This window comes from Musa acuminata, chromosome BXJ1-6 (genome assembly GCF_036884655.1).
Source record: "Musa acuminata AAA Group cultivar baxijiao chromosome BXJ1-6, Cavendish_Baxijiao_AAA, whole genome shotgun sequence".
NCBI classification, from domain to species: domain Eukaryota; kingdom Viridiplantae; phylum Streptophyta; class Magnoliopsida; order Zingiberales; family Musaceae; genus Musa; species Musa acuminata.
This window is the reverse complement of record NC_088332.1, coordinates 46,556,965-46,575,054: the sequence shown is the minus strand read 5'-3', so window position 1 is coordinate 46,575,054 and position 18,090 is coordinate 46,556,965. Positions and strand designations below refer to the sequence as shown.

The following is an 18,090-nucleotide window of genomic DNA, read 5'->3' as shown; positions in this document are numbered from 1 at the left end:
CATGTATGTTCGTTTTATGATGCTCCAAAACATCAAAAGAAATAAGTTTTTTCTCTTTATTCTCTGTTTCATCATCTATGGAGAAAATGTTTGATCGTTCCCAAGAAAATGTACACGTGTTGACCGGGACCCAACGATCGAATCCAGGTTGCATGGGTCCCATTTGGGCCATGGTTGCTCCTAAGTACTTCGGATCCGTCTCTCGACAACACTATGGCTACGAATCCGACTCAATGGGAAAGCATCCGAACCCTAAGGGTATTATCGTCCATGAGAGTTGTGAGGACAACGACAATATACTATTGTTATTACACCCAACTATGCGACAGAGCAGGAGACGGACCCGAGAAGAGAGATCTGCACTCCCCCAAACCTACCCGTTCGCCGCGCTCCCTGTTGTCCCTCGCGAGAGAAGAGATCTCTTCCAATCTTTGGCGCCTCCCGTTTCCAAATCCCAAGTGGAGGGGGAGGAGAAAAGAAAGGAAGCCGAAGAGTGAAAGAAACCTTGGATCGTTGTTTTCTCCCCGCATTCTCGTATATTAATTCTTGGAGGAGTGGATCTGAACGCGTAAGGAGATATGAGTGACGGAGGTTTTCTGGAAATCCAGCCTACGGAGCTCAAATTCCCTTGTAATCGCCCGTTCACCTTTTTGGTCTTTGTCTGTCCGATTTTGCATTTTCCTTTTTTTTTTTCTTGATCGATTAATGTTTTCTTTTTCGGGCTTTTTTGGTACGAGATTTGAGTAAGATTTATATTTTCACTCGATCACACTTTCTGTTTTTATCCTTAAATGGGTTTGCATTGTTCTTTCGATCTCCTCAAAGACGAGACTTTTGCGACTGGGTGATTTACTTATCCTTTTGTAAACTGTTCTTCGTTGTTTCCATCGTTAAGCCTTGATTATTTTCCCGACTCTGGTTTCATCTCCTTGATCGCAAATAGTATTATTTGCTGACGATACATGTGCTTTGTCCATTGGTCATGCGTGAGAAGTCGAGTTGAAGAAGCAAAGCTCATGTTCCATGCAGCTGATCAACAAAACAGATCATTTTGTTGCCTTCAAGGTAAATTTTTATCTTCTCTATCAGGTTATTGCTTCGGTGCCATTTCTTCATATATAGTCTTAATTATAGTAATTTACGTCTCTGACATTTTAGGTTAAAACAACCAACCCAAAGAAATATTGTGTCCGCCCCAATACTGGGATGGTCTTGCCCAGGTCGACCTGTGATGTCACTGGTATGCCCCATTTTCCAAATCATTGAAGGTTTTTCCTGGATTTGATTGGGGATGTTAACAAATTATCTGTAAGTTCTCTGTCTTAATGTATATGTTCTCTCGTTCTGCTTCTCTAGTCACAATGCAAGCACAAAAGGAGGCTCCACCCGACATGCAATGCAAAGACAAATTCTTACTTCAGAGTGTTACCGCGGAGCATGGTGCGACGACCAAGGACATAACATCCGAAATGGTTGCCACCTGTGTTCGCTTCATTAGCATATCTTTATATCTCTTCTATTGGATTTTCTTGCACGATTCTGACTTATATCGAGCTTACTGCTAAATTGTCAGTTCAATAAAGAACCTGGTAAGGTTGTTGATGAATTCAAGCTGCGGGTTGTTTATGTGCCTGCTGGTCCTCCCTTACCTGTTCATGAGGAATCAGAAGAAGGATCCTCACCAAGGTCCTCAACGTTCGAAAATGGGACCCAAAGTTTGCAAACACTTGACTCTGTAAGTAGTTTCCAATCGGCTAAAGCCCTTAGTAAACCAAAATTGATGTTTTATTGTTCTTTTATTTATGTCATCTTATGAAGGGTCATTTGACCCCAATAAAAAATTTAGGTATCAAGATCCAATGAACCCTCGAAGGAGAAGTCCCCAGAGGTACCTTCTTCAACTTTTCTATCTATTATTGGTCTAGAAATTTTAGAAATATTTTTAAGCTTTTGCAGTCTATTTTATATGCTTTTGGCATTTGAAGTCCCGTAGATTGAACCTGCACGATATCATCCAGAAAGGAAAAATATTAAATGATGAAGTATTATCTTAGTCAGTCAGCTGCAACCTGGGTCTTCTCATCTTAAGCATCCTGTGCATAGGTTGAACTTCACGTAAAGAGCACTATGGGATGAGTTTTTTTTTTGTTTCCTCAACCAAAATTTTTCTTTGATTTTGTTCCATTGGCTTGAAAGTTGTGGATGGCACGCCGATTAGTTGCTCTAGCCATGTCAATCTTCTTGGTTTGTAATTCTCTCCTTTTGCAGAAATCATCACATTGATGTTTTCGCAATTGTAAAGATGGAAATCTTTAATACTAAAAGAACTAATTCTGAACATTTATGAGACAACCATCTGTTTATATTCCTTTACTTGGCTAGTCTTCTGTTCCTCTGGTGGTGGCAATCTTATTCTACCACATTGAATTGCTTAGATGTCATGTAACCTATGTCATCTTAGACTCGGATGAATCATTGCACCATTGTGGTCCATTAAATAGACAATATTAGTTAGCTAATAAAATTAGTCAATTTGTTGTTTAAGCCAGATTTACTCCAATGTTTCTCAATTGACTTACTGTCACGGACAAACTTCTAAACAAGGTGTTTGATGTAATGCTTATGTATGTCCGTGTCTTTTGGCATGTTCATGCCTTATACAGAATGTAAAGGGGCGGCCGAAGGCTTAATAGTCCCATTTTAGTTGGGTTGGTGGCCTCTTTAGGCTTGTAAATAAAGGTTGTGTCATGTGGACACGCTCGAGAGCTTTTCGATCTGTAATGGACCATTTTACCCTTTGTTGAGCCACTGTTCAGAGCTTGTAAAGTCTGTTTGTAATTTGCTTTGTCTATGAAGTGTTTTTCGGACATGTTTGCTTGTGGATCCCGTTTGAGGCGTTCTCTTTAACCCGTTCTCTCTTTTGTTGGTCCTAAGGGACAATGGGAGGCTTCGGGGAGGCTGACCTTTGCGGACTGACGCGCAAGGGTGCCGCACGACTTAGGCAAAACCAGCTAAGTCTGTGTCATATGGTATCAGAGCGGGACAAGCACTCATAGAAACACTTGACATGCAAACGTGGGGGACCTAGCGGGGCTGCGTTGAGGGCAGTCAGCACACGCGCGACCGTTTGAGGGAAAACGGGCATGGAGATGTAGGGAAAAGAGTCGCTCAGAGTAGCGGGCATCTGAGATTGGCATTCAGAGGAATGACCAACCCTTCGCGCAAGAGGCACCACGAGAACAGGCAAGCTTGGAAGAATCTGGAGCGCACAAAGGTTGGGATGGCTGAGTTTGAGCTACGGCTCAACGTTGACAACTTTACTTGATGGTGCTCAAGGCAAGCGAGGCGCTTGGCAAAGGTCGAGACCATGCAAAGTGGAATGAGTTGCTCAGCGACCGAAAGAGTTGTGCAAAGCTCACAGAGGTGAGGGGAATTGCTAACTCGAAGAATTCGATACTCATGCATGGGCTTGTATGCGGACGATGGAATGTTCGTGGCCATCCCAAGGCGGTCGAGACTCGGCGCCATGGAGCATTGAAACTTTCTCTTCGGCATGCGAAGGATACGTCCGGAGGAGGCTGAAGTGTGCAACGAGTTCAGCATGTTGCTAGACCTTGAGGGGTGCAGCGGTGGCTGTATTGACGTGGAGGCGCAATCTAGCAAGTGCGTTTGCAAGAGGCAGAACAATGCACAGTTTGTTCAGCAGATCGGAGTAGTCCAAGGGGATGGTGATCTCCGAAACGAAGAGAGATGTTGCTCCAACGGGACAGCTATCCAGGAGGGATAAGTCTCAGCTCTCCAGAGGGAGAATCATGTGAGATGGACTTCACATGTTGAGGAGGAGTACCTCACAAACAACAACTCCACGAAGCTCGATGGACTGAGCAAGCGGCGAGGAGTTGTCGCATGATCTCGCTCGAGAGAATGCATTGGTGGATGCATTGCGAGATCAAGTGGGAGAGCGACCTAAAGCAACTTAAATGAAGGCACACTTGGAGTCGATGTGGAGATCGGACTCAAGGGAGGGCTGACCCGTGGAATGGTGGGCGCGAGGGCCACCATCGACTCAATGCAAAAACGAGGAGCGGAGCAACTTGGGTGTAACTTGGCGAAGTACTCAAGCCGCATGAAGGGAGCCAGCATAGAAGTTGGAACGTGGAGCAGAGGCACAGTGCTTTCCTCAGACAGAGGTCAAGGACATGAACTCTTGCAGAGGCAAGAGTAAGATCATGTTGTTCCATGGGTCCTTCTTTCTGACGGAGCAGACTCATCTTGCATGGTGCCAAAGACGAAGGGAGCTTCGAGGCACATGCACCTTATCTCGGAGGAGCATTTGATGGAGGAACTAAGGCGACTCAATTTGCGGAGGCGAAGTTGAGTTCAGAAGGCCTTAGCACGGGGCAAGAGGACGCAGAGGCGGGTACTCTTGAAGAATATGCCACAGTGTTGCCATTCAAGTTGCCATGAAGGAAGCGGTGCGCAGCGGAGATTGTGCTGGTAGGGGCAGAGGCCCAGGATCCAGACAATGGTGCACAAACTATAGTGAAGTCGGTGGACTTCGGAAGCTACTAGGCGACGGACTGTCCTAGAGCGGTGCTTCATCTAGGTGTGACCCAAGAGTGGGTGGATGAAGGTTGATTGCCAAAGGAGCGAACAAAATCGAAGGTGGAGGAGGCCCTGCGATGTATTGGCAGAGGCCACACATGGAGGGTACACAATTCGAGTTTATTCCACAAGGATCAGAATGCAATGGAGATGTCACCAGGAGGCGACATGGTGCAGCGGATCGTGGTGGAACAGTTCGTGGCAATGCGATACACACAACCTTGTCCCGTGAGGGATGAGATCATATGGAGGTATGATCGGGAGCTACTGGGAGCTCCGCTTTGGTGAACAACACGACGGCAAGAAGGGCTATGGATTCAAGGAGTGAAGGCCATGGTACCGCAGAGGCGGGTCTTCCGGGCGTGCACCGAATTTTGCATCGGATGAAAACCTTGGTCATCAGCATATGGGGGCTGGGTTCCACCAAGGAAAAAGTTCGAATGCAAGTACCAGTGAGTCCCATGGGAGGGACTTGATCATGCAGAGGTATGATCGAAGCAGTTGGAGAGTTGGACTGCTCCAGAGCTCATATTCGCTTAAGGGAGCCCGACAAGTCAGAGGACAAGGTCGAGTAAGCGAACGTTGCTACCAAGGAAGCTAAGGAGAACAGAATTGGTGCAAACCCTACAACGCGATGGCAGAGGCCATGCATGGGAGTTGCAGTCTGTCTTTCCATCGATCAAACAGACTGCTTGGAGAATACAGAGGTGTTGAAGCAGGGGGTCGAAAGGGGCGAGGAAGCGACGACGAGTCCAGAGGGACTTAGCTACCCAAAATCAAGCATCAGTTAGAATGGAGGTGGACTCAGAGGAGTGCCACGGAGACATATCTACTGATCGTGAAGAAAAGGGATGCAGATGCGAGGCGACGGATAGTAGGGCCATGGGCATGGCAGCGCCATGGTACCGTAGAGGCGGGACTTCCGTCAAAGTCATTGATCCCTTGCTCTCATGGAGGGAGAGCGCTTGGTCGTGAAAGGGGCCGAGGAGGTGGAGAATGCAGAGGCAATCTTCAAGTACCGAGACAAGGCTGAAGGGCAGAGGCCAAAGAACTTCGTAAGACCGGTCTCAACAAGTTTCTCATCAAGATAGCCGTAAGTGAAGGACTTCGGGTCATGCAAGAGTGCACGACCAAGGAACGAAGCAAGCAGTACGCGGTGCTGTACCTTTGCTACTCAGTGGAGTAGGCGGCAGGGTTGATGGAGAAGACGGTACAATCCCAGAGGCGACCTCATCTATCAGAGAATTACTCCAAGTTGGGGTGAAAACTTCCTGTATTCCAGAAGTTCAATGGCATTGAGAAGGTGAATCACAGTAGCTAACTCAACGCAAGGAGTGCAAACACTTCAAGTGCTTCAGAAGTGTGAGCAAAGAGCAGGCGAAGGCCAGTAACCAGCTCGATGCGTGAAGTACAACCTCGAGGAGGCGGGCGAAGTCAAGTAACCTTTGCCTTCTCAATCCTTAAGAGAATGGGCGAAACCGAGTACCCCAATTCTCTTATCTATCCAGCAGAGGAGCTCTGCACAAGTTCAAAGACCCTTCGAAGATAATGGAAGACAATAGTTGTCAAATCCTCACCAACGGTGATCAGTGCTACTGAGAGTAGATTGTCCGCTTCATTTCCCAACGAAATGCCAATCGAAAGCGGAAGTGATGCGAACCTACTTGGATGCGACAACTAACTGAAAGAAGAGTCAATGAGTAGATTTTGTGGAGGAAGGACCCGAAACTTCAGAAGTTTGCGAGGCGATGCTCGTTAAAGCTCCAACAAGCATCCACCCAGTTCAAGTAGCATGTGGAAATTTTGAGAAACTGGCGCAGTAAGAATGGTCTTTTCCTTCATTTGGTGGATCCGCAGGAATCAACGAGGATCAACACAACTCAGCCAACCCCACACCAGAGTCAGAGTCATTGGTGAGTTGAAGCAGCATGGCGGATCAAAGGTTCGACTACTCAAAAACAGCAGCGGAGAGCAGCTGGGAGCCAGGAGGCGCATTGCAGCTAGAGCAGAAGATTGAAGACTCAGCAAAGGTGAAGAGTTGCAGTGTTCACAAAGGCTTCGACGAGGACGTCGAAGGGATAAGTGGGGGAGAATGTCACGGACAAACTTCTAAACAAGGTGTTTGATGTAATGCTTATGTATGTCCGTGTCTTTTGGCATGTTCATGCCTTGTACAGAATGTAAAGGGGCGGCCGAAGGCTTAATAGTCCCATTTTAGTTGGGTTGGTGGCCTCTTTAGGCTTGTAAATAAAGGTTGTGTCATGTGGACACGCTCGAGAGCTTTTCGGTCTGTAATGGACCATTTTACCCTTTGTTGAGCCACTGTTCAGAGCTTGTAAAGTCTGTTTGTAATTTGCTTTGTCTATGAAGTGTTTTTCGGACATGTTTGCTTGTGGATCCCGTTTGAGGCGTTCTCTTTAACCCGTTCTCTCTTTTGTTGGTCCTAAGGGACAATGGGAGGCTTCGGGGAGGCTGACCTTTGCGGACTGACGCGCAAGGGTGCCGCACGACTTAGGCAAAACCAGCTAAGTCCGTGTCATTACGCCAATCTGATGCAGCCTTTGCCTTGATCAGCCAAAAGCAATTGATCTTGGCCAAGATAGATCTGAATTAATATATTTTGACCAAATCTGATTTGGGTTAACTGATCTGCTCAACTCTGTCCCGGTAAGTTAAATATCAGGACCAGTTTGATATTCCTTCCATACCCCACATCTCATCAGATTGCTCCTTTCCATGTTCACTGTTTTGATCTCTGAATTTGTTGTCTGCTAAACGATATGAGAAAGGAAGAAGAGAACTCATTATAGTATTTGACCATGACTGGAGGGCTCAAGGGACGGACCCATGAAATTTGGCCTTCGGGGTTTCAAAAAATTCTAACACAGCGCCCTAGTTTTTGCACTTAAATGTGTTATCTTGATAATAAATTGAACACTTGATATGGTTGGTCCTTATACTAACAAAATTGTCGAATGTGATCATGTACAATATGTGTTAATGTTTTATTGACACCAAAATAATATTATGACCAGGTATTGTGTATATTAAAAAATTCCTTCCACCTTAATTTATAAAATTAATTTGATATCTGTTTTAGTCGTCATTTTGGCAGTATCAATCTGCCAGAGCCGATTTAAAAAGATGCTGACAGAGCAATCTTCTCAGATTTTTTAGAACTAATTGGAAGGGTGTAGGTTATTAGATGAGAAGAATTTTGGAAACCAACCCATGAAGATCATGGAGTCCTAAAGATTTTAGGATGATGGTTGCCCTCTTAGTTAATTATGTCATGGTCTCAAATTTCACAGTATACACTGATCGTAGAATGATAATTTGATACTCTACTGTTGTATCAGTGTAGCAACCATACAACTATGTATCAAGCAAAATGTTGTGTATTCCTTTCATTGTTAACTGAGGCATACAGCGTTGGTATATCATTACCGATATTCGAAGCCTTGAAATAGATCTCTTTCATTTACCAGCAACTTTGAACTCTGGTTTCTTGTACATGCTATCTTTTGACTCTTCTGTTTGTAGAAGTTCATTAAAACTTGGGCAAGTTTAATTTTCCAACGTTGTATCATCAGGGTGATTGAGAGTCTAACATGAGGGCATTCTTGTTGTAGCTAGAGAAGATAATTTGTCATTGGCTGTGTCTAGTTGTTTTCTGACATTTACACTCTTTTAAAATCTACTCCTATACATTAGAAAGTTTTTATAGAGGAGTTCTTGGCTGGGTTTTGCGGACAAGGAATTCCGATAGCTTGACAAGCAGTATGGATATGAGAACAGATAATGGAAAACAGTTGCAGATTGCAAATCTTCGGACCTAGCTTGCTTTTTTTTTGTTCCTTGGATTTTCTACCTCTTGTGGAGTGTCTAAGGGCTAGGATGAATTATAATGCTCCAGTATATTAATAGTAAGCACCTCAATATGTAAATTGGTTTATTGTCAAAATGATATTGATAAGTTTCCCCCTTATGTAAGATTCAGCTATACTGTAGCTGACATTCTTACCTGGCATGCTGTTCTTATTATGTAATTTAAGAATGAGCTTTAATTTGATTGTATGCACTACAAGCTTTGTAGTGGCAATTGTTCAATTATCTTTTATAATATGCAGGCATTGGCTATGATTTCAAAGTTGACTGAAGAGAAAAATTCTGCCATTCAGCTAAACCAGAAGCTTCGACAGGAACTGGTATGTGTTTTGTTTTCATGAAAAATATATGGTACACTTAAAGGCGAGCAATTATTTTTTTTTGGTAAGTTGGCGAGCAATTATCCATTCATAGCATATGTTTGCCAGTAAATAAGTTGTAACAAAAGCATAGGAGTTTGTCATGGTGAATGCCACCTCATTTCTATAATATGTTTTGTTTGTCTACTTCATTTATATGTTTTCATTTCAAAATAACTGTTTACCCAATTCTTTTTGTATAAGAAAATAATACTTTCATTTAATGAAAGTACCCAATTCCTTGTGTAGGGCCAACATGTCTTTGTGGGTTTCACAAATAAAGGGCGTGTGAACGCCATAATCCTGTCTCTGACCAAATATAGGGTAAACTGATAACACTACCAGGATAACATTTGCAGCTAGGAAACAGTGTTCTTTTAGCTTTTAGGGCAGATCTTCACTCGTGAAACAAAAGCTGTAGTCATCCAAAGGTGTTTATTCAAGTTTGGGATCCGTATAATTATCAGATGGATGTTGGATGAACCAGGTAAATACTTTAGTTCCCTTTCTTTTGTCAAAGAGCTCTGTTTCTTTTTTGTGAGTGCTAACAACAAAACCATTAGAACACAGCATGCGAAAAGGAGTGTATCTAAGATTCCGTTCAGTATATTATACGTTGAGAGGACTCTTTGTTCTCATTACTTAGTCCATAATTTCTTACTGGAACAAGTCTAATAAGCCATAATCATGGTCAGTAAAGAGCAGCTTTGCAAGGAAAAGGGCTCTGCAACCGGTGTTTTGTAGGCTTATGTTGGGGGAACCCTTAACCCAAAAGTAATTAGGAAGTGCAGTCACAAGTTTGGCCTGTGAGCAAATGGGAACAAGTGAATCACCATAGGGAAGAAGGGTATGTCAAATGAAAAGAACAAGGAAAACAAATTTGGATGGTTCATTCAATCCCCCATTTCTTTCTCCTATCTTGGACCAAAATCATGATGATAACAGGATGTGACTCTTTTGGTAACAGTTTTTTTTTTTTTACTTTGGTTAACATTTTAAGGATGTTGCTGCTCGAGGTTCCTAGGTTTTTGTCATGATACTGCTGATTTGATTCCTCGCCCTAATCTCAATTGCAGGATCTGCTGCGGAAAGAACGGGGCATGCACCACGGCGGCTTCAGCGTCACATTTGTGGTGTTGGTGGGTCTCCTAGGTGCTCTTATTGGGTACATCATCAAGAAGTCATAGATGTGAGCACAAAATGATGAGAGAGTCTATCCAACCAACCAAAATGGTTTCTTTCCGTTTTCTCCATCGATGGACTTATAATATTCACAGTGTTTGTCACCTGGCACTAATCCATGCGGACTGTTTTTGTTCTTGGATTAAAATTCCTGTACCAGTGATGGTTGAAGACCTCGAGGCACTAAATCCATGTGACCTTGTGACTTGTTAGATTACTGCCATGTAATGAATGTTTTTTTGCAGCAGCGTATGCTGTGTGTGTCTTTCGAGCGTCTTTTAGAGGGGCTTAAAACCCTGAGTGTTCCAACCACCACCATTTCCGATGGCCCAAAGAAGTGCATCGATTAGTATCATTCATTACTTATATTGACTTGACTACAATAACAACAAGGGCGGCGGCATTGGATGATCTGCAACACGAGACCTGCAGTGTCGGTCGTGTCGTCATGCATGGCAACACGCCGCGTCCTCCGTCAGTTCTACCCCGGCATTGCTGTCGTCGTCCACCGCCGCGCGCTGCTCCTTGTACGCGTACCACCTGGCCACCACCAGATAGGCCACCAGGTTCACAAGGCACAGCACCGCCAGAAGCCAGTAGAAGTTGTAGAGCTTGCCGCGGTTGAGGTTGTCCGCCAGCCACGCGCCGTGGCCGCTCTCCCCCGTGACCTTGTGCACCACCGTCACCAGGGCGGAGCTGACGAAGAATCCCAGCGACAGGGTGCTCAGGAACAGCCCCGTGCTCATGGTCTTCATCCCCTTGGGGCACTCCCGGAGGAAGAAGTCCAGCTGGCCGATGTAGGTGAAGGCCTCGCCGGCGCCCACCAGGAAGAACTGCGGGATCAGCCAGAAGACACTCATGGGCACGGTGGCGCCGTTCTCGAGGGCGGCCGGGGTGGAGCGGGCCACCCCGAGGCGCTTGATCTCGGTGAGGGCGGCGGCGGACATGGCCAGGATGGAGAGCACGAGGCCGGCGCCGATGCGCTGGAGCGGGGTGAGGCCGTGGGGGTTGCCGGTGAGGCGGCGGGAGACGGGGACGACGACGCGGTCGTAGACGGGCACGGTGAGGAGGATGGAGCCGACGAAGAAGACGGTGAGTGAGCCGGGTGGGATGCGGAAGGAGGGGCCGATGCGGCGGTCCATGGTGGTGGCCTGCGACACCGAGAAGGTGGTCATCTGGGCGTACACCGTCCAGAACATGATGGTGGTGGCCCATATGGGCAGCATCCGGATCACGATTTTGACCTCCTCCACATCGGTCAACGTTGGGAGCCACCGTTTCCCCTGCTTCGCGCCCGGGTCGACGTCGATCGCAGCCCTGTCCAAGAAACTGCACCCGAGAGCAGAAGACGATGATGATGATGATGACGATGATGAGAAGATTCATACAAGTATTTATTAAAGATCAGAACATATACCCTCGAAGTGGAGGCAAAAGATCGAATGATTTCAGAGACATGGAGGGAGCACAATACTTATTTTGGGGGTGTTGATTCATACAATTTTTTTATGAAGTTTTCTTAATATATTTTATATCCATGGAGAGATGAAGAAATCCTAGTGATTCTTAACATCGAACAAAAGGATATTTGGGTTCAAGAAATACGAAAAAGAGAAGTGAGTTGGAAGAAACTACTGCAGAAAACCGAGCACAGCTAAGAAAGGAAGACAAAAAAAAACTACTGCATCTCACAGTCTGTGACTTCTCAGGTCAGGCGGCCAAATCAATCACCGAAAACACGGTGAATAATGTGAGATGCTAACGAAGGAAGACCAAAACCAGGCAACCAAGTACCCTTATCCGAACGAAAGCATCTCACAGTCTGTGGCTCAGGTCAGGCGGCCAATCAATCACCGAAAACACGGTGAACAATGTGCCTTCACATGGTCCTTGACGTGCACCACCCGACAAGCATGTCGCTGCCGATGGCGCCCTTAGTGGCTCACCGAATCCTTGCAAAGACTACTCTCCCTCCCTAGCTCAGAGATTGCTTCTACTCTAAAAAGTCGACTAGCTTTGTCCTTTCATGATGAGTTCGACGCAGCACCCGTAGTAAACGGGGGTTTCCATCGACGATCAACCTCTTCTTGTTGTCCGCAGCTTTCTCGCGAGCCAGCTCGGTTCGTGGTGCACGGTTTCCAAAGGCACGACGGCGGAATGCACCGACCGACACAAAGCGGCGTCGATCCATGGCCAGGATCTTGCGAGATGTTCCCGGAATCCATTGCTCCACGTTTATCTTCATGTGAGTAGCAGTGCGAAAGGATCATAATTCTAATGTGTATGTGGACAGCAAGGACAGTATATACCCTGAGACCACACGAGAAACCTGCAGTCGGTGGTCTCAATTATTTGGCACTCGGTCATCAAACAATGTCTGACAGTAATCTACGTGCTATCATTATTCATCACTGCTACAAAGCTTAACAAATGAGAAGCACAGAGTTGCATAAGCAGCACACGGAATCTCATTCTTATTTTGGTTACCCCGTCGTCATTTGATTGCTGAATGATTAGTTCATGGCGGTATTATTTAGTCATATGTGTGCCATGGGGAAAGCACGGGCCTCCTGTTGGGAGTCGGGCCATGCAGTGCGTGCACAGGAGCAACATTAGTTTATGCTCTTCTATCCGCTATGATGGAACTCAATTCAATTCTCTTCATCTACCTCAGCTCTGGGATAATTATTATTATCTTTTCTTTCAGAGAACTCATCTACCTTCTTTGGTGATTTGCTGAATCCTCCATGAACCCCAACCCCATCAATAATTGAACTCTTAGAACGGTGTCAGCCATGGATGGCTACGTGTATTTGCTTGCAGGGTAACAACATGTCCGGGAATTGTTTCTCTTCTGCTTTCTTCTATGAACTAATTTTCTCTCTTCTGTGCGTTTCTTCCTATCTTGTTTTTGTTTCTGAATTTTATAGAAACATATTCTCTAAATTAACGATGATATACTCTAATCGTAAGAAACCATGATGAGAGGAAACGTTGGATCTAACCGACGACAACAGGAGAGCAGAGAAGAATGATGTGCGTACCGGAACTGCTTGGTGTGAGGCAACCTTTGCTTTGCTTTGCTCCTCTTCGATCCCTTCTCCGCGTCCGCGGCCGCCTGCTTCTCGTCGATGTCATGCAGCAGCGAAGGGTCCGACGGCAGCTCGAGGCCTCGCTTCCTCCACGCCGCCGCCACCACCGCCGCGATCTGTGTCAGAGGGCTCCCCACCAGCTTCTTGAACCTGTACCTCCGCGTCCCGGAGAGGAAGACCACCAGGCCGAGGGCGATGGCCGTGGCGCACACCCCGTACCCCCACTGCCGCCCCAGGTTGTCCTGGATGTACACCAGCACCGTCACGGCGAGCAGCGAGCCCAGGCTGATGAAGAAGAAGAACCAGTTGAAGAACTTCATCATCTGCGCCTTCTCCCCGCGGTCGGTCTCGTCGAACTGGTCCGACCCGAAACCGGACACGCTCGACTTGAGCCCCCCTGTGCCGAGCGCCGTCAGGTACAGCGCCAGGTAGAGCACCCCCAGCTGCGCCCCGGAGGCCTTGACGCAGCCTCCGGACGCCGGGTCGGCGCATGCAGGCGGCCGCAGCCCCGGCACGGCGGTCGAGATGGTCAGGATGGACACTCCCTGCATGTCAATTCCATCGAACACTTTCGATAAGCCAGTAGCTGAGGAGGAAAGGGGGGTGGAGATGGAGGTGGCGGTGGTGCTTACGGAAGCTTGCACAGCCGCGAAGATGGCGATGGTGAGGTAGCGGCCGAGGAAGGTGTCGGCGACGAAGCCACCGAGGAGGCAGAGCATGAAGGAGGTGCCCATGAAGTTGGTGACGGTGTTGGCGGAGGCGGCATTGCCCAGGTGCATGGTGCCCGTCAAGTACGTCACCAGGTTAACCGCGATGCCGAGCGTCGTCAACCTCTCGTTCAGCTCCACCACTTCAAAAGGTTTCCCCAAAACCATGAATTCAGGTCAAACACGAGCTAGAAAGACGAACGCCTGCAGTAGATTGACACTAACTACCAAAGGCCACAGATTAAGATTGGGATACATGCCTAGGATCATGGCAGCACCGCTCCAGCCGCCGGTCCGGGAGCGGACGGCGGGGCGCCCCTTGTAGTCCCAGGCGTCCGATAGGATATCATCGGTCTCTGGCAAACCCACCATGTTTGCCTTCATCCGCACTAATAGTAGAGAACTAACTAAAGACACTGCGCGATGTGGAGGCCGGAGGAGGAGTTGGCCAGGAAGAGGGAGCTTCTCTCTTGTTGCGTGTAGGCCGCTGTTAGCCTAGGGACTATATATAGATCAAAAGGCAGGGCAGGTTCAGGTCTCCCTGCATGCGAATCTAATGAAACAATGAGGTGGCCTAATCATCGATCACTGTCTACAGGGAATCTCTCTCTCTCTCTCTCTCTCTCTTAAATCTGTATTATGATTTGCATTGAACTAAATCTCGAGGTCTTCTCTGGCAGAGATATCAGAAGCCATTGCTGTATTATGATCTGCAATAACAAGGGCTTGTTCAGTAACATACCCTGCAGCTAAATGTCCATCTTCTTTCCACCTCACAGCAGACAATTAATGGCCAAACTTATCCCAACCAAGATAGATGGGTTGACACCATCTTCCATGATAAAATCTCCACCCTGGTCATGCAGATTCGCATTAAATATGCTTGTCTTGGCTGATACAGTTTCATGTATCGAAGAATTATACAGCAGTAGATACCGTATGTTTCTTCAGCAATCTTGGCTACCACTTGCAGCATTTAGTTGCGTGCCTCGAAGAATCTCGAGCAGGTTCGGAACACGAGTCTTAACATTGACGCATTGATTTTATCGATAGAACAGCAGAGCAGTGGATGCTTGCCACAAGAACAGGAGCCGAAAGGATCAGGTCACAGGAATCAACAACTCGAGCAAAATCCACCACGATCTGATCCTGTTGAAGTTGACCAAATTCCAATTAGGAATTCTATTCCGGTAGGGTCATTATCGGATTGGTTTAAAGATAGATTTGGGTTTTGATTCGAGCTCATCCGGTGGATCGGGGGGAGGTCGCGATGGGTGTAGCCATCAGAGTAAGCTGTGGTGATGTGAACCGGCCGTGTGTAGGTCCAGCGAAAGAGAAGAATCAGAGGCTGATAGCCACCTCGGTGTCCAAAAGCAGAGACTGCCTTGTTGCACTGCTCCATGACCAACGATTCCTGCATCCCTTGTTCGATGGCCACAAGTTTGAGCTCGCAGGGATGCAACTCGTCATCTGCACTGTGGACAGGAGATACGGCAAAGATTCGTCGAGACCAACTCCCGAATAATCTTCGAGAACAGTGAAGCTTTCTCGCCTTCACACTCTTGCTTTCGGAGCATCCGATCCTTATCACCGTCTTTTCTTCCTCTGTTTTCTCACCATTTTCGCATCTGTTTCACTTTGCTTCTTCATTGTGACTCGAAGTAGAGCAAAAATATTTTATTCCCGGAGATGGAACAGACACCACTGAAGAAGGATTAAGACTAGCAGAGACACATTTTTCTTGCATTTGCCTTTTTATGCTGCCGTGATGCTCGCCTGTGCAATACGCACCTCATGAAATGGCTGTACCTTAAAGCCACTCTTCTCCTTGAGATGACAGCAAGCATCCGAAAGGACTGCTCCGATACAGGAATGAAAACAAGCCAACATTAAAGTCGCACTATTTTGGCATTGTTAATTCTTATCTTCTTCTTCTCCTCCTCCCAAATAAGAGAGGCTGAGTTGAAGGAAGCGTGCATGAGTGAGTGTCTTTGTTTGCTGAGGTTTTGTATCTTTTGACTGCAAGAGTCGAGGTTAAGAAGAGAGACGATGTGCAACAGAGCTTCAAGTTGGGACCAAAGTGGTGGTTTATTATGTATGCTTGATGAGGATTAATTGGCCTTCATCAATCAATCAGTATATTATATGAGCTGGGAATCTGCCATGAATAATAAATACTACCCTATGCATGACCACAGTCCACCACAAGTAGACAATCCAGCGGATGGGTCCTCCTTCCTCCTCCTCATCCTCCTCATCCTCCTCCTCCTCCTCCTCCAGCCTTAAAAGCCTAAGAGGCATAGGAAGTGAAGTGCATATACCATAAGAGCCTCCGATGACACTGACACACACACATTACGTTTGCAATTAAAAAGACACAGAATCTACACTTTTTATTCCAACTTATCTAATCCGCTTAGATGTTGTTTGGATAGTATCTATCTAATCGGATTTAAGATGAACTTTATATAAGTTTAAAGGGGTTGAAATTTGGATTACGTATCTAAGTAGATTTCCATGCTTAATTCGAGTACTTTGCTCGCTGTACTCGATTTCTAGTCGAGAGTTTATCCGATCAGCTTAAACTTGGATTCTGGTTTAGATTTCGATACTTTGGAAATTTGTAAGTACTTGATGTGATAAATATATATAGTGTGATATATTTGATAAATATGTATAGTGATAGTTTGTACTAACCTACTTAAGAATGACATTGATAATTTGAGTGACACATCACTGTCAGCTCGACACCAAGTCAGACATCTAATTGGCTCCATGTATCTTATCTATGGTGGGGTACATCATCGAGAGTCCACACTGTCAATTATGATGTTTGACGGTTCGAATGACTTTTCACGTCCGAATAATATTTGTAAATATTCCTCATAATAAAATCACCTCTCCTTTCCCGCTTCAACTATATCACTTATGGACACAATATATTCGTGACCTAACTTTCCTTAGATGATAATAATTATTTTATTATTATATATTTTTTATAAAAAAACAAATGACGAAAATAAGATTCGAACTTACAACTCTACGATAAACTATCAAGGTCTTCATCAACTAAACTAGTCGACTTCTTCGAAAAAATATTAGATGAGATTTCAAATCCTCAACCTTTGATAAATGAATCTGATAGTTCATCATCATCATCTAATATTTTTATTATTATATTAGACTTTTTATTTATTTATTATTAAAAGATTTATATTGTTTTATTTATTATTCAATATATACGTGTATACACATGTATATATAGTTATTAATCATATCATTATCATAATACACATGGTAATAGTTTATATATATGTATATATATAATTTTAGTAGCCAATAATGGAGAGCCACCCGACATAAAGCATTATTGTTAGGCACATAATGGATGAGAGAGAAGGTGAGGCTTGTGAAGAGGAGAGCTTCACAGTGGTAAGACTTCGTGCAAGATACAAACATTATTATGTAGGTCCTAATTTGATGTCCACCATAAGGCGTGTGCCATGAAGGTGAAGTGTCTCAACTACATCTTCGTCAACGTCAACTTATGCTATGTCTCATTAGAAGCTAGTGGGCGTCAACATGGAATCGAACGCAAATAATTGAAGCCTACCCTTATCCCCTCGAAACGACTCGACGTCTACGAGCTTTTTTATTACCTTTGTTGAAGGTTATAGCCCTTGTCATCAACGAAGTTTAGGTACTTAATGTAATGCAACAAGCTATGAGGGGAGAGAGAGAGAGAGAGAGAGAGAGAGAGAGAGAGAGAAAGAGAGAGAGCTCAACATTGAAGTGAGACAAGGACGTCACTTTGATGGTTGCATTTGCTTTGATTGGTGTTTGTGTATGGTTGTGACTACAGAGGGTATAAGCTAAAACGATATATATATATATATATATATATATATATATATAATGTAAAATTTTGCTTCGACACCATTATTTGAAACATCAAGAACTTATTATGATATACAAATATATAGTTTTAACCTAATTTCATATATAAATAGTTTTCTACTGAATTTGAAATTATAACTAGACTAATTCGAGGTCCGAACCATCTATTTCAATCATTTATTTTTTTGTTTAAATGCTCCTTTAGCCAGTCAAAGTCACACTATATAAAGTCTCTCATGTATATCTCTGATGGGGATATAAACAGGAATAACCTTTGTATATGAACAAATACTAGAAGACCAAAATACGCAGCGGAATAAAATGGAAACACAATCAAACAGAACACCAAGATATACGTGG

At 45.1% G+C, this 18,090-nt stretch overlaps 2 protein-coding genes across 2 annotated transcripts; one reads left to right on the top strand and one right to left on the bottom strand.

Annotated features, from left to right (window-relative positions):
- The first annotated feature begins 324 nt into the window (after window positions 1–324).
- Window positions 325–10,281, top strand: LOC135677408 (vesicle-associated protein 1-3-like). The gene is made up of 8 exons (XM_065189732.1): window positions 325–630; window positions 995–1,065; window positions 1,159–1,240; window positions 1,357–1,472; window positions 1,574–1,735; window positions 1,847–1,888; window positions 8,736–8,813; window positions 9,929–10,281. Exons 1-8 carry the CDS (start codon window positions 579–581, stop codon window positions 10,037–10,039), a joined length of 714 nt encoding a protein of 237 aa, XP_065045804.1. The 5' UTR covers window positions 325–578; the 3' UTR covers window positions 10,040–10,281.
- A 91-nt stretch (window positions 10,282–10,372) lies between these two features.
- Window positions 10,373–14,325, bottom strand: LOC135677407 (protein NRT1/ PTR FAMILY 6.3-like). The gene is made up of 4 exons (XM_065189731.1): window positions 14,094–14,325; window positions 13,759–13,976; window positions 13,079–13,671; window positions 10,373–11,363 (listed from the first exon to the last, which is right to left on the bottom strand). The coding sequence occupies exons 1-4, from the start codon at window positions 14,215–14,217 to the stop codon at window positions 10,481–10,483; spliced, it is 1,818 nt and encodes a 605-aa protein (XP_065045803.1). The 5' UTR covers window positions 14,218–14,325; the 3' UTR covers window positions 10,373–10,480.
- Window positions 14,326–18,090: the final 3,765 nt, after the last annotated feature.

What these genes read in the sequence shown, in the direction of transcription:
- LOC135677408 (XM_065189732.1), top strand. Translation starts at nt 579, where the DNA reads ATGAGTGACGGAGGTTTTCTGGAAATCCAGCCTACGGAGCTCAAATTC. An exon ending in TACGGAGCTCAAATTCCCTT is followed by an intron (nt 631 to 994) that starts GTAATCGCCCGT and finishes ATGCGTGAGAAG; the next exon opens with TCGAGTTGAAGAAGCAAAGC. An exon ending in GTCGACCTGTGATGTCACTG is followed by an intron (nt 1,241 to 1,356) that starts GTATGCCCCATT and finishes CTGCTTCTCTAG; the next exon opens with TCACAATGCAAGCACAAAAG.
- LOC135677407 (XM_065189731.1), bottom strand. Translation starts at nt 14,217, where the DNA reads ATGAAGGCAAACATGGTGGGTTTGCCAGAGACCGATGATATCCTATCG. An exon ending in CGGTGCTGCCATGATCCTAG is followed by an intron (nt 13,977 to 14,093) that starts GCATGTATCCCA and finishes AACCTTTTGAAG; the next exon opens with TGGTGGAGCTGAACGAGAGG. An exon ending in TCGCGGCTGTGCAAGCTTCC is followed by an intron (nt 13,672 to 13,758) that starts GTAAGCACCACC and finishes ATTGACATGCAG; the next exon opens with GGAGTGTCCATCCTGACCAT.